Below are 17,383 nucleotides of genomic sequence, written 5' to 3'. Positions count from 1 at the left end.
AATAACAAGAAAGTCGTCTTGAACGAGAGAAATTTTTCAGGCAATAATTTTTTTTTTATACGTGAATCGAAGTGTAAGAATATTAGATCTCAATAGATTACCTAAAATTTGTTTCAATAAATTATTAATTATGGATAGCTCTTCTAGTAATGTCATTAAATATAACTGGATCTCACAGATAAAAAGCTATTTTATAACGTTAGGCTACGACTGGCTGTGGGAGAGCCAGCGGGCAGACTTAATGAAAAAATTTAAAAACAAACTGTTAGGTGATTGGAGGCAGAAATCTATTTCAGATGACCTAGAGAGAGCACATTCTTCCTCGTATAGCACACTGTGCAAGGATATCCTGCATGCAAAATATGAGAACTATTACTTGTTCCATAATATTGGTTTGGAAGCCGTCAGGGTGTACAGCCAACTCAGGATTAGTTCTGCTAAAAAAAATGTACCATTTATGCAAAAAAGATAAGCTATAGCGTTGAACTATCTGAAACCTGTAAGTTATGCAGAGCAAGCGAGGAATCTCTCGATCACATATTTTTAAAATGTCCGTACTACAGTTCATATAGAAATAGATACCTCAACAGTCACTCAGATACTTCTTTAATAAACATTCTTGTATGTACAAACAAAGCTCAAATATTTAACGTATATAACTTTATTACTAAGGCAATGATATTACGTAGTACTTTGTTACAAGAGTAATGTTCAATCTGTGCCTATTACAACTACGTATGTGTAATGTTATTACTTCAGTCAGTAATGCGGAGGTTTTATTTATGATTTAGTTCCACCTAGATTCCCATTTACTAACAGTTTATATTCTATTATGTTTCATTTTCCTTATTCTTTTTAAGTTCACCTGCAGCTAAACTACGTTTAAGTTCTGTATAAGTTTGTATATTTCAATTATTTTTAAATCTTAATTCTTATAGTACAGTAGAAGGTTAACTCCTTCTGTAACATGCAACTTTGTATAAATACAGAAATAAATAAATAAAAAATAAGATCTCAATAACTGGTAGCACCTGAGGGGAAGGGGCCAGACTTACTAGGGGGAGTACATATATTCTAGGATGTAGCTAGGAAAAGTATGCATATTTTATCTTGCTTTCTCCTAGCTTTTCCAACAATATGGAAGCTGCAAGCTTCACGAATTGTGTACTTGGAAATTCTATGAATTACTAAAGGTGTCGAAGTCACGTAGGTGTTTCCTACTTTTAACAAGCTACCTGCGTAATAATTAACTAGATTTATTAAGACAAAAACAAACTTCCGTTTTCTAAAACATTTCCGCTCCACTTTGGAAACCGGATTTATGCTCCAAAAAAAATTACGAAAATTATTCTGAGCAGTTACCATTTTTCATGATTGAAACCTCAAGAGCAGTAAGTTTTGAGATTCTTTGATGGGAACCACTACACAAAGAATCGTATCCTCATCTCCTTTTCTTACATCCTGATTGCCCGTTTACTTTCAATTTCTTGCATTACCTTGTTATTAAAAATAAAATTTCACAGACAAAAACCATGAATGAAAAAGACATTTTGCAGTAATAAAGAACATATGTTCTTTCATTAATAATTTTTGTCCCACATTTTACAAAAACGTTAACGTTGCCAACTAAACTAACTAGCTTCCTTTATTGTTTTTTCCTGCAACAGCCATTGGATAGAGACCAGCCAAACGGAAGGCCACAATGGAGGTTCACGGTGTTCGCCCAAGACGAAGGTGGTGAAGGTCTTGTAGGATATGCAGATGTACAGGTCAACTTAAAAGATATAAATGATAATTCACCATTATTTCCGCAAGGAGTTTATTTTGGCAACGTAACGGAAAATGGAACGGCAGGTTTGTATTTAAAGAAAAACTACTTCTTATTCAAGTAAATACCCCCCCCCCGCCAAGTACAACCAAAATTAAAACAGTAAATCAAAAAGTAAATGTTCTTTTTCTTCAATTTACAGGAATGGTAGTCATGACAATGACCGCTGTAGATTATGACGATCCTTCAGAAGGGACAAACGCAAGACTGGTCTATTCAATTGAGAAGAATGTAATCGAAGAAGAGACTGGTTCACCTATTTTTGAAATTGAATCAGATACTGGGGTAATCAAGACTGCAGTCTGTTGTTTGGACAGGGAACGTACTCCTGATTACTCCATACAAGTGGTGGCCATGGATGGTGGAGGGTTAAAAGGTAACTAAATCATTTAGGCGCAACTAGCTTTGTGATTGCGGAATGGTAGTTAGGAAACAATAGAATTTCAGTCTATGGTAAAACAAACGGCACATAAAATGGAGCAGATTAAAATAATAATAAAAAAAGAAGAATTCAAAGAATGAATAATTTAATTGATATAGTAATTTAATTTATTATTTTTTTGTTCCTATTAAAAGCAAAAATTTAATTTATTATTTTTTTGTTCCTATTAAAAGCAAAAATTTAATTTATTATTTTTTTGTTCCTATTAAAAGCAAAAATTTAATTTTTTTTTCCTCCTATTTAAAGCAAAAATTTAATTTATTGTATATAAGTGGGAGATCCCCAGTTCGAATCCGGCATATGCAGTTATTCATAATACTTAATACATCATAACATCTTTTTTGATAAAATGTAGTCGTACGAGGGATTCGAACTGGGAATCTCCCACTTACAAAGTCACGCTCTTGACCACTAGACCAACACCCGCCCCTCCCTGGCAAGATATTCTTACCGTAATCACAGTTCAAGAAGTCTTGCATACTGGGTACATTAAAATGATGTGATGGTTGCTTTTATTTGATAATAAAACAAATTTATTCTGACTCATCCATAACCATTACATTGCACTACATATTTAAAAATCTTAACGGAAGGGATTAGCTATGAGGTTAGCATACTGGACTCCCACGCGGAGGTCCCGGGTTCTAATTCAGCTGCTGACCCTTAGATTTTCTCTTCCTAGGAGCTTCTTACAGCTCACTGTCCGGTGATGGACAGTGTTGTCTGTAACGAGAGAATACTGTCCGGAGGCCGGCAGTGCACTGAAAAAAGCTCCGGGCGCCAATAACCATAGATGTTGACGCGCCTTAAATCATAAAAAATAATATTTAAAAATCTTTAATTTTTTGTTCTTTGCGTCACAAATCACATTTTTTGCAGTCAGAGGACCTCCCAAAACGTGTATTTCTGGTGGAAAATTAATATTGAAAACCGTTCACGAGTTGATAAAATAGTAACTTTGATCTTAAATATCTTGACAAATATTGCGGATATCGAAATTTTATGTAGTTTTCATTTTCATTGTCAAAATCAGTGGTCTTTATGAAACCCCAATCAGGTTTTTGGCCGTAACTCCGCCAAAAATGATGATACAGCATCGGGGATGGAAAATTTGAAAACTAGACCAAAAAAAAACATATAGTTTAATTCGTGTGTTTTAGTTCTCCTAACCACCATCTATAATTCTGTGTTACGGACCACTCACTTCCCCATTCAGTGGAAACATTCCCTTATAACCCTCATTCCCAAACCTCATAAAAATCCTAGCGAAATGTCCTCTCATAGACCCATTAGTCTCCTCCCTTTTGTCAATGACCTAATCCATTTTCGGCTTCCTTAATTTCCATAATAGGTCTAACCATACATCCTAATCCCACAGCACAAGCCTTATCCACAACAACCCATCCCGACAGTCCTCCACGACGCCTGAAACGACGTTGGCCCCGTGACCTTTTACTTATTTCCTAAACTTCCTTCCAACCCCTAGAGAGTTCCAGCATTAGCTGGCCCCTCTCACCATGCCTTCCCGATTGTGGCGCTGGATCCTCGGGTTCAGCCTACAATCTGTGCCTAACAAATTGATGAACATATTTACTTGATGTATGTTATATGTATACAGGTTGTAAATAAATAAATATATACAATAACAAATTTTATTATCTATTATTATTTCTTTTGAAAAATAGAAGGGGGAAAAAATTAATTTGTTTGTACATAATTATGAAACCAAACTTCTTTGTATAAGATAATTGCATTTTAAAACATTTATTATCAACCTTAATAAATCCAAAGGGCCAATTGAGTACTCATTTCAGGCCCTTCAAAATCTACAAAACATAAAGAAACCTAAGATAAGTTAAAGCCGTTTTCGTTGACCGTAATAAGCCCGGAGTTGTGGAGGTTGCCCTCTGTTGAGCTTGACTTCTAAATAAAGCTCTGTATTAACGGAAATAAAACACCAAATGACCATGTTTTCCCCACAGCTGTTACTTTAAAGTTTAATTTTCACGTCTGTCTACGGCTCTTTGCTCAAACCTTAAAAAACAGGAAATACATTCTGTTACTACGTTAATCAATCCACGAAAACTATTTCCCCAGTGGAGGGATCCTCAGACGAAATTACGTAGAGTCCAATATATTGAGCTGTATCCTGTTTTTTTTTTTTTTTTTACAGGAACGGGTACGGCTTCTATACGAGTGAAAGATATAAACGATATGCCGCCTCAGTTCACCAAAGATGAATGGTTCACCGAGGTGGATGAAACCGACGGTGTTAATCTGCCTGAAACGCCCATCCTGACGGTCACAGTTCACGATGAGGATGAGACGAATAAATTTCAATATAAGGTACGCCTAAAAGTTATATTGTAGCAAACCACACTAGGTTTTTTATTATTGTTGTTGTTTGCTTATTTGTTATTGTTTATATTGTAACAGGTTATTGAAAATAGTGGCTATGGTGCGGACAAATTCACTATGGTCAGAAACAACGATGGCACTGGATCGCTGAAGATTGTACAACCACTTGACTATGAAGATCAACTTCAGAGTAATGGTTTTAGATTTAGGATACAAGTTAATGATAAGGTAAGTGGTCTTATTTCTCTCCCTCTCTCTCTCGCTCTCTCTCTAAAACCTCTTGACTAAAAACTTACTCCAAATAATTCTCCTAAAACTTGGTATCGTCAACATAATAACTCTTCAACGTTTTTTGTTTTTTTTATCACGCTAACGTGTTCTACCAATTGTGCCATTTCTGAACTTAAACATTCTAAAAAAAAGATTAATACTTTTTGCTAAATTTGTTGAACTAATTTTTATTTATTGTTTTTTTTTTTTAAATTGTCCACAGGGTGAAGACAACGACAACGATAAATATCATGTGGCCTATTCGTGGGTAGTAGTGAAATTACGCGATATAAACGATAATAAACCACAGTTCGAAAGACCTAATATAGAAGTGTCAGTTTATGAAAATGCGGAAGTGGGCAAAGCGTTAGAGACGTTTAAAGCTAGTGATCCGGATCAAGGTGGTAAAAGTCGTGTATCATTTGCTATAGATAGGAGTTCGGATCGTAAAAGGCAATTTTTAATCAATCAAGAAGGCACTGTTACAATACAAAGGCAATTAGATAGAGAAGAGACTCCTAGACATCAGGTGAGTTGTTTACTTTTGTTAAGATTATGTCTGTTCCTTCTGATTGTTATCTGTACTTAAGGAATCTTGTCCTACTCAACCATTCCTTAGCCAACATCATCATCTTCCATCTAGAGAGTAACTAACTTGGATTTACCTTTTAATTGAATCTGGTTCTTAAGAATTCGTGAAGGTAGATATCTCTGAGCAGAAACCTCTGCTAGTTTTAACGGCCAATGACTTTACTTCTGGGGTTACTCCTCTAGTCTAAGCTGACAACCAAGAAAGGAAACCATGAAGTGGGACAAATATAGTGATGGGTATGGCATACTGGACTGTGGTAACCCGTGGGGGGCGTTACTCCCCAGAAGTACCTCCTCAGCAAACCTCAGCCTCCCCTTGCAGGAAACTTTGCTAGAAATTAACGTTTTCTACAATAATTTTGACAAAATATTTGTTCATTTGGTTACTTCATCGAATAATAGGTGTTTATCAAGGCGAAATATTTCAGTTTCAGTCAACAATCAGACAGAGTCTCTCTATGCTGTCTTAAGAAGCAATTGTGAGTGTGATAAACCAGTTCTTCAACCTCCCCTGCTCGGGCATATCTCTAATCCTTCTTTTTCTATATTCGCAAATGACAAGATGATATCATTTCAAAGAAAGAAGTGACTTACAAAGAACTGTAGACTTTACCCCAAAGCTTCAGACCTCCATTTCTATAAATTATCAACCAGAAAGTCCCCTAAAAACAGAAGGATGAAAGCAGTGGATGTAGAGGAAACCCAGCATTTAAAACACTTCCACTCACTTTCAAAGACACTTCCACTTCCTTAAGACTTTTCTTCATGTGAGCCTGCCTAATTTGGATTATAGCAAACCAAACGGCAAAAAAACTTTTGAAATAAATGTGTAGAAATTGCTGTAAATCTTTTGAATTATAATGAAGAACAATTTCATATCTTAAACATATTCGATCTTTTTTCTACCTTAAACAGGTGAAGATCTTAGCAATAGATGATGGCGTCCCGCCAAAAACAGCCACCGCCACATTAACAGTTATCGTCCAAGATATCAACGATAATGCGCCAATGTTTTTGAAAGAGTACCGTCCAGTTCTACCGGAACATGTACCACCAAGGAAGGTTGTTGAAGTATTAGCCACTGACGATGATGATCGTTCGAAGAGCAACGGCCCACCGTTTACATTCCGTATGGATCCGAATGCGGATGACATAATCAGGGCATCTTTCAAAGTTGAACATGATCAGAGTAAGTTACTTGTATATGAAATATTTATTTATTTAAGGCTCTGAAAACAAAGATTTCTTTTACTTATTAGAACATTTCTTCTTGTTTCTTTGCAGAGGGTGCTAACGGTGATGGTATGGCCGTTGTAACTTCTCTGAGATCGTTTGATCGTGAACAACAAAAGGAGTACGCTATCCCAATAGTTATCAAAGACTCCGGTAATCCAGCCATGTCGGCTACAAGTACCCTTACGGTTATCATTGGCGATGTTAATGATAACAAAATGCAACCAGGATCAAAGGATATCTTTGTTTATAATTACATGGTGAGTAAATAAGTTTTTAATATATTTAATACCGTAAAATATTTCCCACAAGCACTAAACTTGAGTTTTTGATTTCCTCTAGGGCCAAGCTCCTGACACTGAAATCGGTCGTGTTTACGTTTACGATCTGGATGATTGGGATCTACCAGATAAGAAGTTTTATTGGGAATCAAGTGAACATCCACGATTTAAGCTGAATGAGGACAGCGGAATGATCACAATGAGACATGGTACACGAGCTGGGAAATATCATCTCAGATTCAAGGTCTACGATCGTAAACATACCCAAACCGACATACCGGCCAATGTGACCGTCACAGTCAAAGAAATACCTCATGATGCTGTTGTAAAATCAGGATCAATACGAGTGTCAGGTATCACTGATGAAGATTTTATCCGCATTTGGAATTACAGGGTATGTAATTTAACCACTTATACATTGAATAGTCGTATTATTAAGGCCTTAGTATTCTTCATTATTTTATATGAATGATTTACAGAATGTAGTAAGAAGTAAAATGGAAAGATTAAGGGATAAACTAGCGGATCTGCTGAACACGGAAAGGGAAAAAGTGGACATATTCAGCGTTCAGTTGCGGAAACGATATCCTCCACTGACCGACATAAGATTTTCCGCTCATGGATCTCCTTATTACAAACCAGTTAAACTGAATGGATTGGTTTTAATGCACAGAGAAGAGGTAATTAATCCTTGGACATTTTATTATTGGGTTACTCAGAGCTTATGCTTCCATAAGTTGTCAATTACGATAATGCAATAGGTCTTGCACCAGTAAAAGTATTATCACATTCGAACATCTCCCCGTTATTCTCAGTTTCAAATGCAACTAAAAAGCTGACGAATATTACGGCTGATTTAATCTAAAACTTTTAAAGATTTAGAATAATTAAGATAACACGTATTAATTCTATTTATTTTAGATTGAAAAAGAAGTTGGTATTAATATAACAATGGTAGGGATTGATGAATGCCTTTATGAGAATCAAAACTGTGAAGGCAGCTGTACAAATTCCTTGGATATTTCCAATCTGCCATATATGGTAAACGCAAATAAGACTGCTCTAGTAGGTGTAAGGGTAGATGTAATTAGCGAGTGTACATGTGGAGCCAGGAACTTTACCAAAGGCGAGTCTTGTAGAAATAGTCCGTGCCTTAATGGAGGAAGATGTATCGAAGGAAGATATGGATTGAGGTAATTTTCTTTTTCATCCAATTCAATAAATATAATAAATTAATTTAATTTTCAAGGAGTTAACGTTCTTTTGTTTTGTAATTTTTCCAAATAGTTGCAATTGCCCGGGTGGTTACAATGGCCCCAGATGTCAACAATCGTCAAGAAGTTTTCGTGGCAACGGTTGGGCTTGGTATGCACCATTGGAAATGTGTGATAATTCACATCTTTCGCTGGAGTTCATCACTAGAAAGCCAGACGGGCAACTTTTATACAATGGCCCCATAGTTCCTCCAGAACCAGAAGAACTCATGGTGTCTGGTGAGTAGCTTAACTTCTTGTTTAAGAATAATTTAACCATCAACTGTGAGTTAATGTGCAATGGAAGTTCCCACCGATTACATCTAATTGTCAAGGCCACAGTTTTTTTTATGGCTCCCTTAGTACTAGAGTTTTCATTGGTGGCGACATAGAATTAAATAATCTATTAAGTGTCAGCGTGAGCAACATTTAGACAACATCCGATTGGGTATGCTAGAGTTTGCCTGTGGACTAAAACCAAGTAGATCTAAATATCTTCTGTCCTCATTCCCTTCGTATGGAGTGTGAATGGTAGGATTATAAAAGTGAAATAGTTATTAGGCTAGGATAACCGCAAGAAAAATAAAATTATTGGCTTGCCTCTAAGAGAAAAATGGATGCCCCAGTAGCCCAGTAATTAGAGGCGATGCCCTCAAAGCTATGAAGTATTATTGGTTAGTGGGTTCGATTCCCTCGGTCTTGGCCTTCGATTGTATTTAATGGTTAATATGAGAAATTTATAGTAAAGAATGTTTGTTAGGCGGTTATAGGCTAGACCCGCAAAGCTAAGATGTATTGCGGCACTAGTCTAGGCCTTGGATTTTATTTAATGTTTAATATGAGAACTTTTATATTAAAGTATGTTTGCTAGTCGGTTATAGGCTAGACCCGCAAAGCTAAGATGTATTGCGGCACTAGTCTAGGCCTTGGATTTTATTTAATGTTTAATATGAGAACTTTTATATTAAAGTATGTTTGCTAGTCGGTTATAGGCTAGACCCGCAAAGCTAAGATGTATTGCGGCACTAGTCTAGGCCTTGGATTTTATTTAATGTTTAATATGAGAACTTTTATATTAAAGTATGTTTGCTAGTCGGTTATAGGCTAGACCCGCAAAGCTAAGATGTATTGCGGCACTAGTCTAGGCCTTGGATTTTATTTAATGTTTAATATGAGAACTTTTATATTAAAGTATGTTTGCTAGTCGGTTATAGGCTAGACCCGCAAAGCTAAGATGTATTGCGGCACTAGTCTAGGCCTTGGATTTTATTTAATGTTTAATATGAGAACTTTTATATTAAAGTATGTTTGCTAGTCGGTTATAGGCAAGACCCGCAAAGCTAAGATGTATTGCGGTACTAGTCTAGCCCTTGGATTTTATTTAATGGTTAATAAAAGTTTATTGTAAAGTATGTTTGCTAATCGCCTCCGTTCTCGGCACTTAATTTGGTAGGTGGATATAAAGCCTGCCCTGAAAAATAGGCAATTACTTTACTATGAGAACCAGAGATGTGCAAGGACATCGCAGGTGCAAGAAAAACAGATCGTGAATTGCGCTATAACTTGTCAAATGGCGAGACTTCAAATTTATATTATTTTATTTTCTTTGCAGATTTTATATCGTTAGAACTGGATAGAGGACATCCTCGTCTATTGCTGGACTTTGGTTCAGGCACACTGGAACTTAAGGTCAAGACGAAGAAAACCTTGGACGATGGTGAATGGCATCGACTAGACGTTTTCTGGGGCACTGAAAATGTTCGACTGGTTGTAGATTTTTGTAAATCGGCTGAAATTTCTGAACTTGAGGACGGTACGCCTCCAGAGTTTGATGATACAAGTTGTCAAGCACGGGGCACAATACCACCGTTTAATGAGTACTTAAATGTGAACACACCTCTACAGATTGGAGGTCGTTACGTTGAGGATTTTGATCCTACCCATTACCATTGGCAGGCAATGCCTAATGGCAAACCTTTTGATGGTTGCATCAGGAATATATTCCATAACAGGTACAGGTTTTTTGCTCTACAATTTTATATTTTATTCTTAACATTTTCTTGGAAAGCATTTAAGTTAAGAAAATCCGCTCATTGTACAGGAAATAAAGTGAATCGGTTATTGCAGAAACAACTCATGTTACAAAATCATGATTTCTCAGGTGACTGCAGAAACAACACTGGTGCAGCACATGTGTTATTTCTGTACTGAATGAAATATTTACGCGTTCGTTAAGACTGTTTAAACTGCTGCAGGTGTGTTATTTCTGCACTAAACTGTGCGTTAAGGCTCAAATTATGAAATAAAGTAAAAAACAAAAACAAAATGGCCGAAAGTCACATGTGCTGTTTCTGCAATAACCGATTCAAATGAATTCTCAAGCTTTGAATTAATTAATCAGAAATTAAAAAATTCTTTTAAAAATAATTAATCTTTTTAATTTCTCTTAAAGCTGTTTAACTTTTAAGCAATGGAATTTTTCGAAGCTTCTTGGAAATCGCTTTAGTCTTTTAAAAGTGTTTATTGATCTTGCATAATTATCTAATAAATGATACCACTTTTCCTTGCAGTAAACTTTACGATCTTGCACATCCCGGCCTAACCAGGAACAGTGTTTCCGGCTGTCCACAAACTGAGGAAGTCTGCAACAGTCAGGAATCAACGTTCAGATGTTGGGAACATGGTACATGTGTTGGTAGTTTTACTGAAGCGAAATGTCAATGCTTGCCCGGATTCTCTGGCCCATCTTGTACAACGCCTACTGTGCCTGCAACGTTTAAACCACAGTCTTACGTCAAATATGCTCTTTCATTTGAACCTGACAGGTTTTCAACACAATTACAGCTCAGATTTAGAACCAGAGAGGAACATGGAGAACTGTTCCGAGCAAGCGATCAACACAACAGGGAATATGCCATTCTTGAGGTTGGTTTTTCTATCGTATTTATCGGTGAAATAGGTTTATTGCTATTAATTTCTTATAGAAAAGACTCATCTCTATGCATCTTGTTTTTTTCTTATTCCTACTAGATCAAAGACAGTAAACTGCACTTCAGATATAATCTTAACAGTCTGCGAACGGAGGAAAAAGATATTTGGCTTAGTGCGGTAACAGTAGACGATGGACAATGGCATACTGTCAAAGTAAGTTGAACCTTTTATCTTCATTTCATATCTTGATATTTATTGATGTAAGAATGGTACTTGCGTATTTCGTTTCGTAGTTTATTGGTTCCCGCAAATACGACACACTAGATCGCCCTTTTTGCAGGAATTGATCATACTAATCTGGTCCTTTCTGGTAGTTGGGAAAAGTTAATGGTGGCAAAACATATGCACCCAGTAATTGCACCTTTAGCACATGTAAAAATGGCAAACAAGATAGTTGTATGCCATCAAAACTAGAGATATCCTTGATTAAAAAATGAAAATATAATTTCAGCTGATTTTAACAATTTTTTCCCCCAAAAGGTATCTCGATACGGTTCGGCAGCAACCTTGGAATTGGACGGCGGAGAAGGTAGAAGATATAATGAATCATTCACATTTGAAGGACACCAATGGCTAATAGTGGACAAACAGGAAGGAGTCTATGCAGGAGGTAAAGCGGAATATACAGGTGTGAGAACATTCGAGGTGTACGCTGATTATCAAAAGGGTAAGGGTGAAAAGTTGGATTTGTTTGACGGATTTTTTTAAGGAAATGCAATTTATTTATATTAACATTTGTTTCCAAAAAAATTCAGGATGTTTAGACGATATCCGGCTGGAAGGTAAATCACTTCCCCTGCCGCCAACAATGAACGGAACACAATGGGGCCAAGCTACGATGACTAGGAATCTCGATAGAAATTGTCCGTCCAATAAACCATGTGCCAATGTTATCTGCCCTGATCCATTTGAATGTGTGGACCTTTGGAATGAATACGAATGCACGTGAGTCACTTTTTGTCTATATTTAATTGAAATCATTTAATTTCTTTCAGATTCCAAAGCTGGGAAATACAATGTAATGTATAAGTGACCTTAATTCATAATATTATCAAAAAAATATATAAGCAAATCATTTCAATTATTTCTAATTAATGTGTTAAGCTGCGGCGAGGGTAGGATCGTATCACCGGATGGTAAAGGCTGTACCGACAAGAATGAATGTCTGGACAGTCCTTGTAGAAATGGCGGCCGATGTATCAACCACGATCCACGTCTGAGGTATCGTTGCGACTGCCCGGATGGTTTTTGGGGCGAAAATTGTGAACTAGTACAAGAAGGACAGACGCTAAAATTAGGAATGGGTGCACTGGCAGCCATTCTTGTCTGCTTGCTCATCATTCTCAGTAAGCAGAACTAGCAAAACCAAAAATTTAGCCTAGCAAAACGTCGTTGCCAAGCAATATTTCTTGTTTATAGTTATTTTTGGTTATCCATTTTAGTGTTTGTGCTTTGATAGCCACAGCCTGCATTATTGTATTTGTCTTGTTTGCTTATTCAGTATATATGTATTGTTAATGTTTCTCGATTTTAAGTTTGGACGAAGCTCCAAATTGCCCATAGAACTCAAACGCTTAATATACAACACTATTCTCAAACCTATGTGGACTTACAGGACTAGAGCTGTCTGGGGTTCAGCCAAACCTACAAACACACGGACAGTACAAAACATTACAGTCAAAACTACTCCGATAGATAGCTGACGCTCCTTTCTACGGCGACTAACCTCACTCTTCACTACGACCTCAACATTCCCTTCATAGACTAACTCGCCAGGATTAAATACCAAAAATTCCATACTGCTCTCTCTGCTAGCTCTAATCCTCTTGTACTGTCTCTCGCTTCCTCTGACATCCCTAATACTCCACACCTACTGAATCGCCAGTGGCCTCGCGACTTCCTTGTAGTCTGAAGGCCTAAACGCCATTATTCTCCTATCTCTCCTCTCTCCTCCTCACATTCTCCTCTCTCCTATAGAGAGTGCTACCGCTGGGTAGTTGCTCTCCTCCTGCTCTCCTCCCGCACCAGTTCATCACTCTCTCCATATTTACTTATTGTATACAATGTATACAGATTGTAAATTACAAAATAAATTAAAAAGAAAAAGTTTTTACGGGAAAATTGTACGTTTTAAAAAAATATATTTGTTATGAAAATCGCTGATACTTGAAATTCCAAATTTCGTTCAGAAACCGGCCTAAGTGATTTGATTTTTGTTTTTCTAAATCGAACAACCAGAAATATCGCTTACTGAATCGATTGTTTTTTCATTTAATGGCGATTCTATCGAAAATAGCTCCCAACAATTTTTTATAACTTTTTTTTTATTTTATTTTAACGACTGCTCAGATAATTATCTAATTTTTATTTTATTTTTTTAACATTTTTTTTGTTTTTTTTTAATTTTATTTTTATTTATTTATTTATTTTTTTAAATATGGTTAGTTGTCCATCATGGCTGATGGCCGAAGGTGTGGATTGCGTGAACGTAAATGAATGCGAATGGGTGATCTGTTTAAATGGCGGTACTTGCGTTGATCTGGACGATGAACGGATGTACATATGCCAATGTGCATCCTATTATACTGGTCCACATTGCGAACTGCTGCAGGCCGGCGTTATACATGCATCTTCCGATTTCATTATCTCTTTTCTCACCTGCTTGGTTACCCTTTTTTGTGAGTACACTGTTTGTTTTTTTTAATTTATTTGTTAACAAATTTATGATTGCTAATAATTGTATGTCTTCTTTTTTTTTAATCAAAAAACTTTTCTCCAATCTGAAAGGTATAAATTAATATTTGCATGACTTAATTAAACTTAACCGGCCCTCAGTTTCTACTTATTTTAACTTCGTTCACTCAAACTTTTCGTCCATAGCTACTTAATTTTCAAAACTTTTTGGGTAATTTTAAAATTCGTGCATGTCTGTAGTAACAAGTACTTTTTTTACGTAATAGGGGTCTTAGATTTAGTTAACTTTAAAAAATACTTGCATGCGTAACGCTTTAGTATAAATTTCTAGATAATTATCAACATAAATTTTTGTTTAAAATGAATAAACTTCATGTCTTTGAATAGATCATGTTCCGGTAAAACAGTATTCTACTGTTCTAAGTTTTCTAAAGACTTCTAAGTTGATTAGCCAAATATCTTGGACCCATTCTCCAAGAAAAGCTCATCTCCATAAAAGCTGTTGTTGTAAAGTCACTCTCTCTTCTTAAAAGTACCTTGGAAAATTAGCCGCTCATGCGCATACTTTTCACTTTCCACGATTTAGTACAATGCTGCACCTGTACATAATTCAAAATTTTATGGTCTTTCTCCTGAAAACTCTTCATCAGAATGAAAGTGGCTGCAGTAGCACATAGTTCATTGCTTTTCTAGCTAATTCCCCAAAAGAACAGGTTAGAACTCTTCTCGGACATGATTTGAGACTTCTCTTAAGAAAATTTGGGAAGTAATAATAAGTTTTTTCTCTAATAATGTGCTCATCCCAACAACTATTCTACAGTAGCGAGTGAATTGTTCATCCATGCAGCACAGATCAGAAAGGTGATAGATCTTAAGATGAATTCATCTTATCTGTTTATACGTAGTTTTTACTATAAAAAAAACAGACCTAATCTAACCAATTACTTTCCCATCTTCTATATAAAAACTGCCGAAGCAAAAATGCAACTTCATCTGCAGATTATCCAACCTTAAGGAAGGAAGCCCCAATATTAACAATCTCCAATTAAAGACATAAGAAAATCTGCAATAACTTGTTTCAATGCAGTGCGCTCCAACTGACCTGCATCCCACTTACCAAAAGACATGGTTTATGCGTAGATTTTTTTTTTGCATGAAAACTGACATTATCCTTAGTTTCCGTAATCTTATATATTTTTTACTAATATGAAGTTTAACTTAAGAAGGCAAAAACATAAAGTATCAACAGAATAAATAATGTAATAACACATTAAAAATAAAGAATATTATATTATATATAAATATCTAATTTCAATAAGTTTATGTGAATTTCTTTTAGTTTTGGTGCTGGTATTTGTGGTATACAATCGTCGTAGGGAATCGCACATCAAATATCCTGGGCCTGATGATGATGTCAGAGAGAACATTATTAACTATGACGATGAAGGAGGCGGCGAAGATGATATGACTGCTTTTGATATAACTCCGTTACAGATACCAATCGGTGGACCACATCCTGAGATGCCACCCAAAATACCATGTTAGTATATTTTTAGTTTATTTTAAGATGATTTGTTATTGGTCATCAATAATATCCGGCGAGATAAGTCTCTAAATTGAAACCTTTAGAAGTTGAAACTAGGGTAGGTGATGATCAGTAAAGACTTTTGTAGAGACTGATTCATATCTGACAACCAGAGATCTTGCAAAAAGATCGAATTTCTGTTCTTAAATATATTTTTGATTAATTGACTACAGTAAACAGATATAAATACAAAATAGTTTAAACAGCTAAATCGAATTAATTACAAACAAACAAACAAAATTGTTTGTGGCGCCTTCATACAATTGGGAAAATAAAGGAAATGAACCGACCTGGTGAATGTTCCTTGAGCTAATTGATCGTCGAATAGACGTGCATGTTACGAATTAACTCTTCTTCTTTTATTGAGGAATGATGTCTTGTTGTAATCGTCTAATGAAGAAAAATGGATGTTCCATTTTAACGATAGAAGAAGAGTGCAATAATTTAGATTCTCTGAGGATCATGTTCAGCTCACCGAGATTAGCACTTACACTGCACAATTTTAATTAACGTTTCTCGAATTACTTTATAAATTAGTAAAGATCGCTGACCGTTGTTGTTTTGCTGTTGCCAGATGTAGCTGGAGTAGGTGGTGTAGAACCAAACGTCGGTCTCTTCATTGAGGAACACAAAAAAAGAGCGGATGCTGATCCTAACGCTCCGCCCTTTGATGATCTCCGCAATTACGCTTATGAAGGTGGCGGTTCTACAGCCGGCAGCCTATCCTCTCTTGCTTCAGGTAATTATTACTGGTTTAGGTAAAGGGTAATTGTAAGTGCTTTGATTGAAAAGAAAGGGATGGAAATATTGGGAATATAGTTAATGGTTGGAGAAGGATGGATTATATTGATTCCTTAGTATCAAACATCTTCACAATTTGCTTCCTTCTGGCCTGAAGAAAATACGAGATTTTGTAATCATGAAGTACAATTATTTAAATACATCTTTTGCACTACGTAACCCCCATAGAACTCAAGATTTTTCGGAGAGATCTCCAGACTTAGTGATTTACTGGAACTTGAATAGAAACCTCATTTTCCAAACATGTTGTATTAAATTTTTGGTAATCAATGCCTCGGTTTTCTTCTTTAGAAAAGATTTACTTAGTATAGAGCGCTCAGTTGCGATTATTTGGGTATTCATTCAAATTGTATATTTAACGTAGGTTCTACCATCGTACCTGACAGTAATTTTGGTCAGTAAAATCTACCTAACTAACTAACTAAACAGCTCTAAGCCCGTAGTGAGCCTTGGCTTTCCCAACAATGCTCCACCAGTCCTCTCTACACATGGCCCTTCTCTTCCAGTTCTCCACATTCAGCTAGGTCCCTTTCAACATCCTGGAGCCAACATCTTCACGGTCGCCCTCTTCTTCTCGTCTGCAAATAACATTTTCCGAGGCATTCTGTCATCCGCCATTCTCGCAACATGTCCTAGCCACTCAATCCTCCTCACTTTGATGAACTGTACAATATCACAGAGGCCCCCCCTCCCCCCCGACTTAATTGCTCCATAAAATTTCCCGAAGTCTCATTGTTTGTTCACAATTCTTCAATCTGCTCAACTTTCTTTTTGTAGATACTCCCGCTTCTTCTTTGTGCGAATGATCTTCTTCGCCATTTTTTTTGCGGCTGCTGTTTTCGCCTCGTTGAGTGCTGGAGCATAGCATGTCTGTGTTCATGCCTCACCCTTAACGATTCCACACACTCCTCATCAAACCCACTCCTCATTACTCAGTTCCTTCTTTTCTCCTATGACGTTTTCCGCAGATTTCCGCAATGCATGTTTGATTACATTCCATCTCTCCTCCAAATCCTTTTCACAGCCGTCACTCACGCTCTCTGTAGTAAAATCTAC

The 17,383-nt window shown here is 36.4% G+C and overlaps 1 protein-coding gene across 7 annotated transcripts in view; it reads left to right on the top strand.

The window, feature by feature from the left end:
* The window catches only part of CadN (neural cadherin), a 1,042,724-nt gene that overhangs the window by 1,019,703 nt on the left and 5,638 nt on the right, over positions 1-17,383 (top strand). For 6 of the 7 annotated variants that reach the window (XM_074131810.1, XM_074131807.1, XM_074131808.1 and 3 more), the window contains 19 exons: positions 1,668-1,854; positions 1,971-2,204; positions 4,444-4,616; positions 4,707-4,856; positions 5,122-5,427; positions 6,405-6,678; positions 6,774-6,982; positions 7,065-7,397; positions 7,483-7,683; positions 7,925-8,196; positions 8,291-8,496; positions 9,869-10,268; positions 10,827-11,181; positions 11,287-11,400; positions 11,728-11,914; positions 12,003-12,192; positions 12,352-12,593; positions 15,281-15,481; positions 16,101-16,265. In XM_074131810.1, coding sequence (XP_073987911.1) covers positions 1,668-1,854; positions 1,971-2,204; positions 4,444-4,616; positions 4,707-4,856; positions 5,122-5,427; positions 6,405-6,678; positions 6,774-6,982; positions 7,065-7,397; positions 7,483-7,683; positions 7,925-8,196; positions 8,291-8,496; positions 9,869-10,268; positions 10,827-11,181; positions 11,287-11,400; positions 11,728-11,914; positions 12,003-12,192; positions 12,352-12,593; positions 15,281-15,481; positions 16,101-16,265 — 4,399 coding nt within the window. Of the gene's footprint in view, positions 1-1,667; positions 1,855-1,970; positions 2,205-4,443; positions 4,617-4,706; positions 4,857-5,121; positions 5,428-6,404; positions 6,679-6,773; positions 6,983-7,064; positions 7,398-7,482; positions 7,684-7,924; positions 8,197-8,290; positions 8,497-9,868; positions 10,269-10,826; positions 11,182-11,286; positions 11,401-11,727; positions 11,915-12,002; positions 12,193-12,351; positions 12,594-13,692; positions 13,926-15,280; positions 15,482-16,100; positions 16,266-17,383 lie in introns of all 7 variants that reach the window. The other variant, XM_074131811.1, reaches the window with a different exon arrangement.

Source organism: Rhodnius prolixus, unplaced genomic scaffold, assembly GCF_049639745.1.
Source record: "Rhodnius prolixus isolate KJV_2025 unplaced genomic scaffold, Rpr scaffold_4, whole genome shotgun sequence".
Classification (NCBI taxonomy): Eukaryota; Metazoa; Arthropoda; class Insecta; order Hemiptera; family Reduviidae; genus Rhodnius; species Rhodnius prolixus.
Note: the sequence above shows the minus strand (reverse complement) of the source record. Positions and strands in the feature narration are given on the sequence as shown.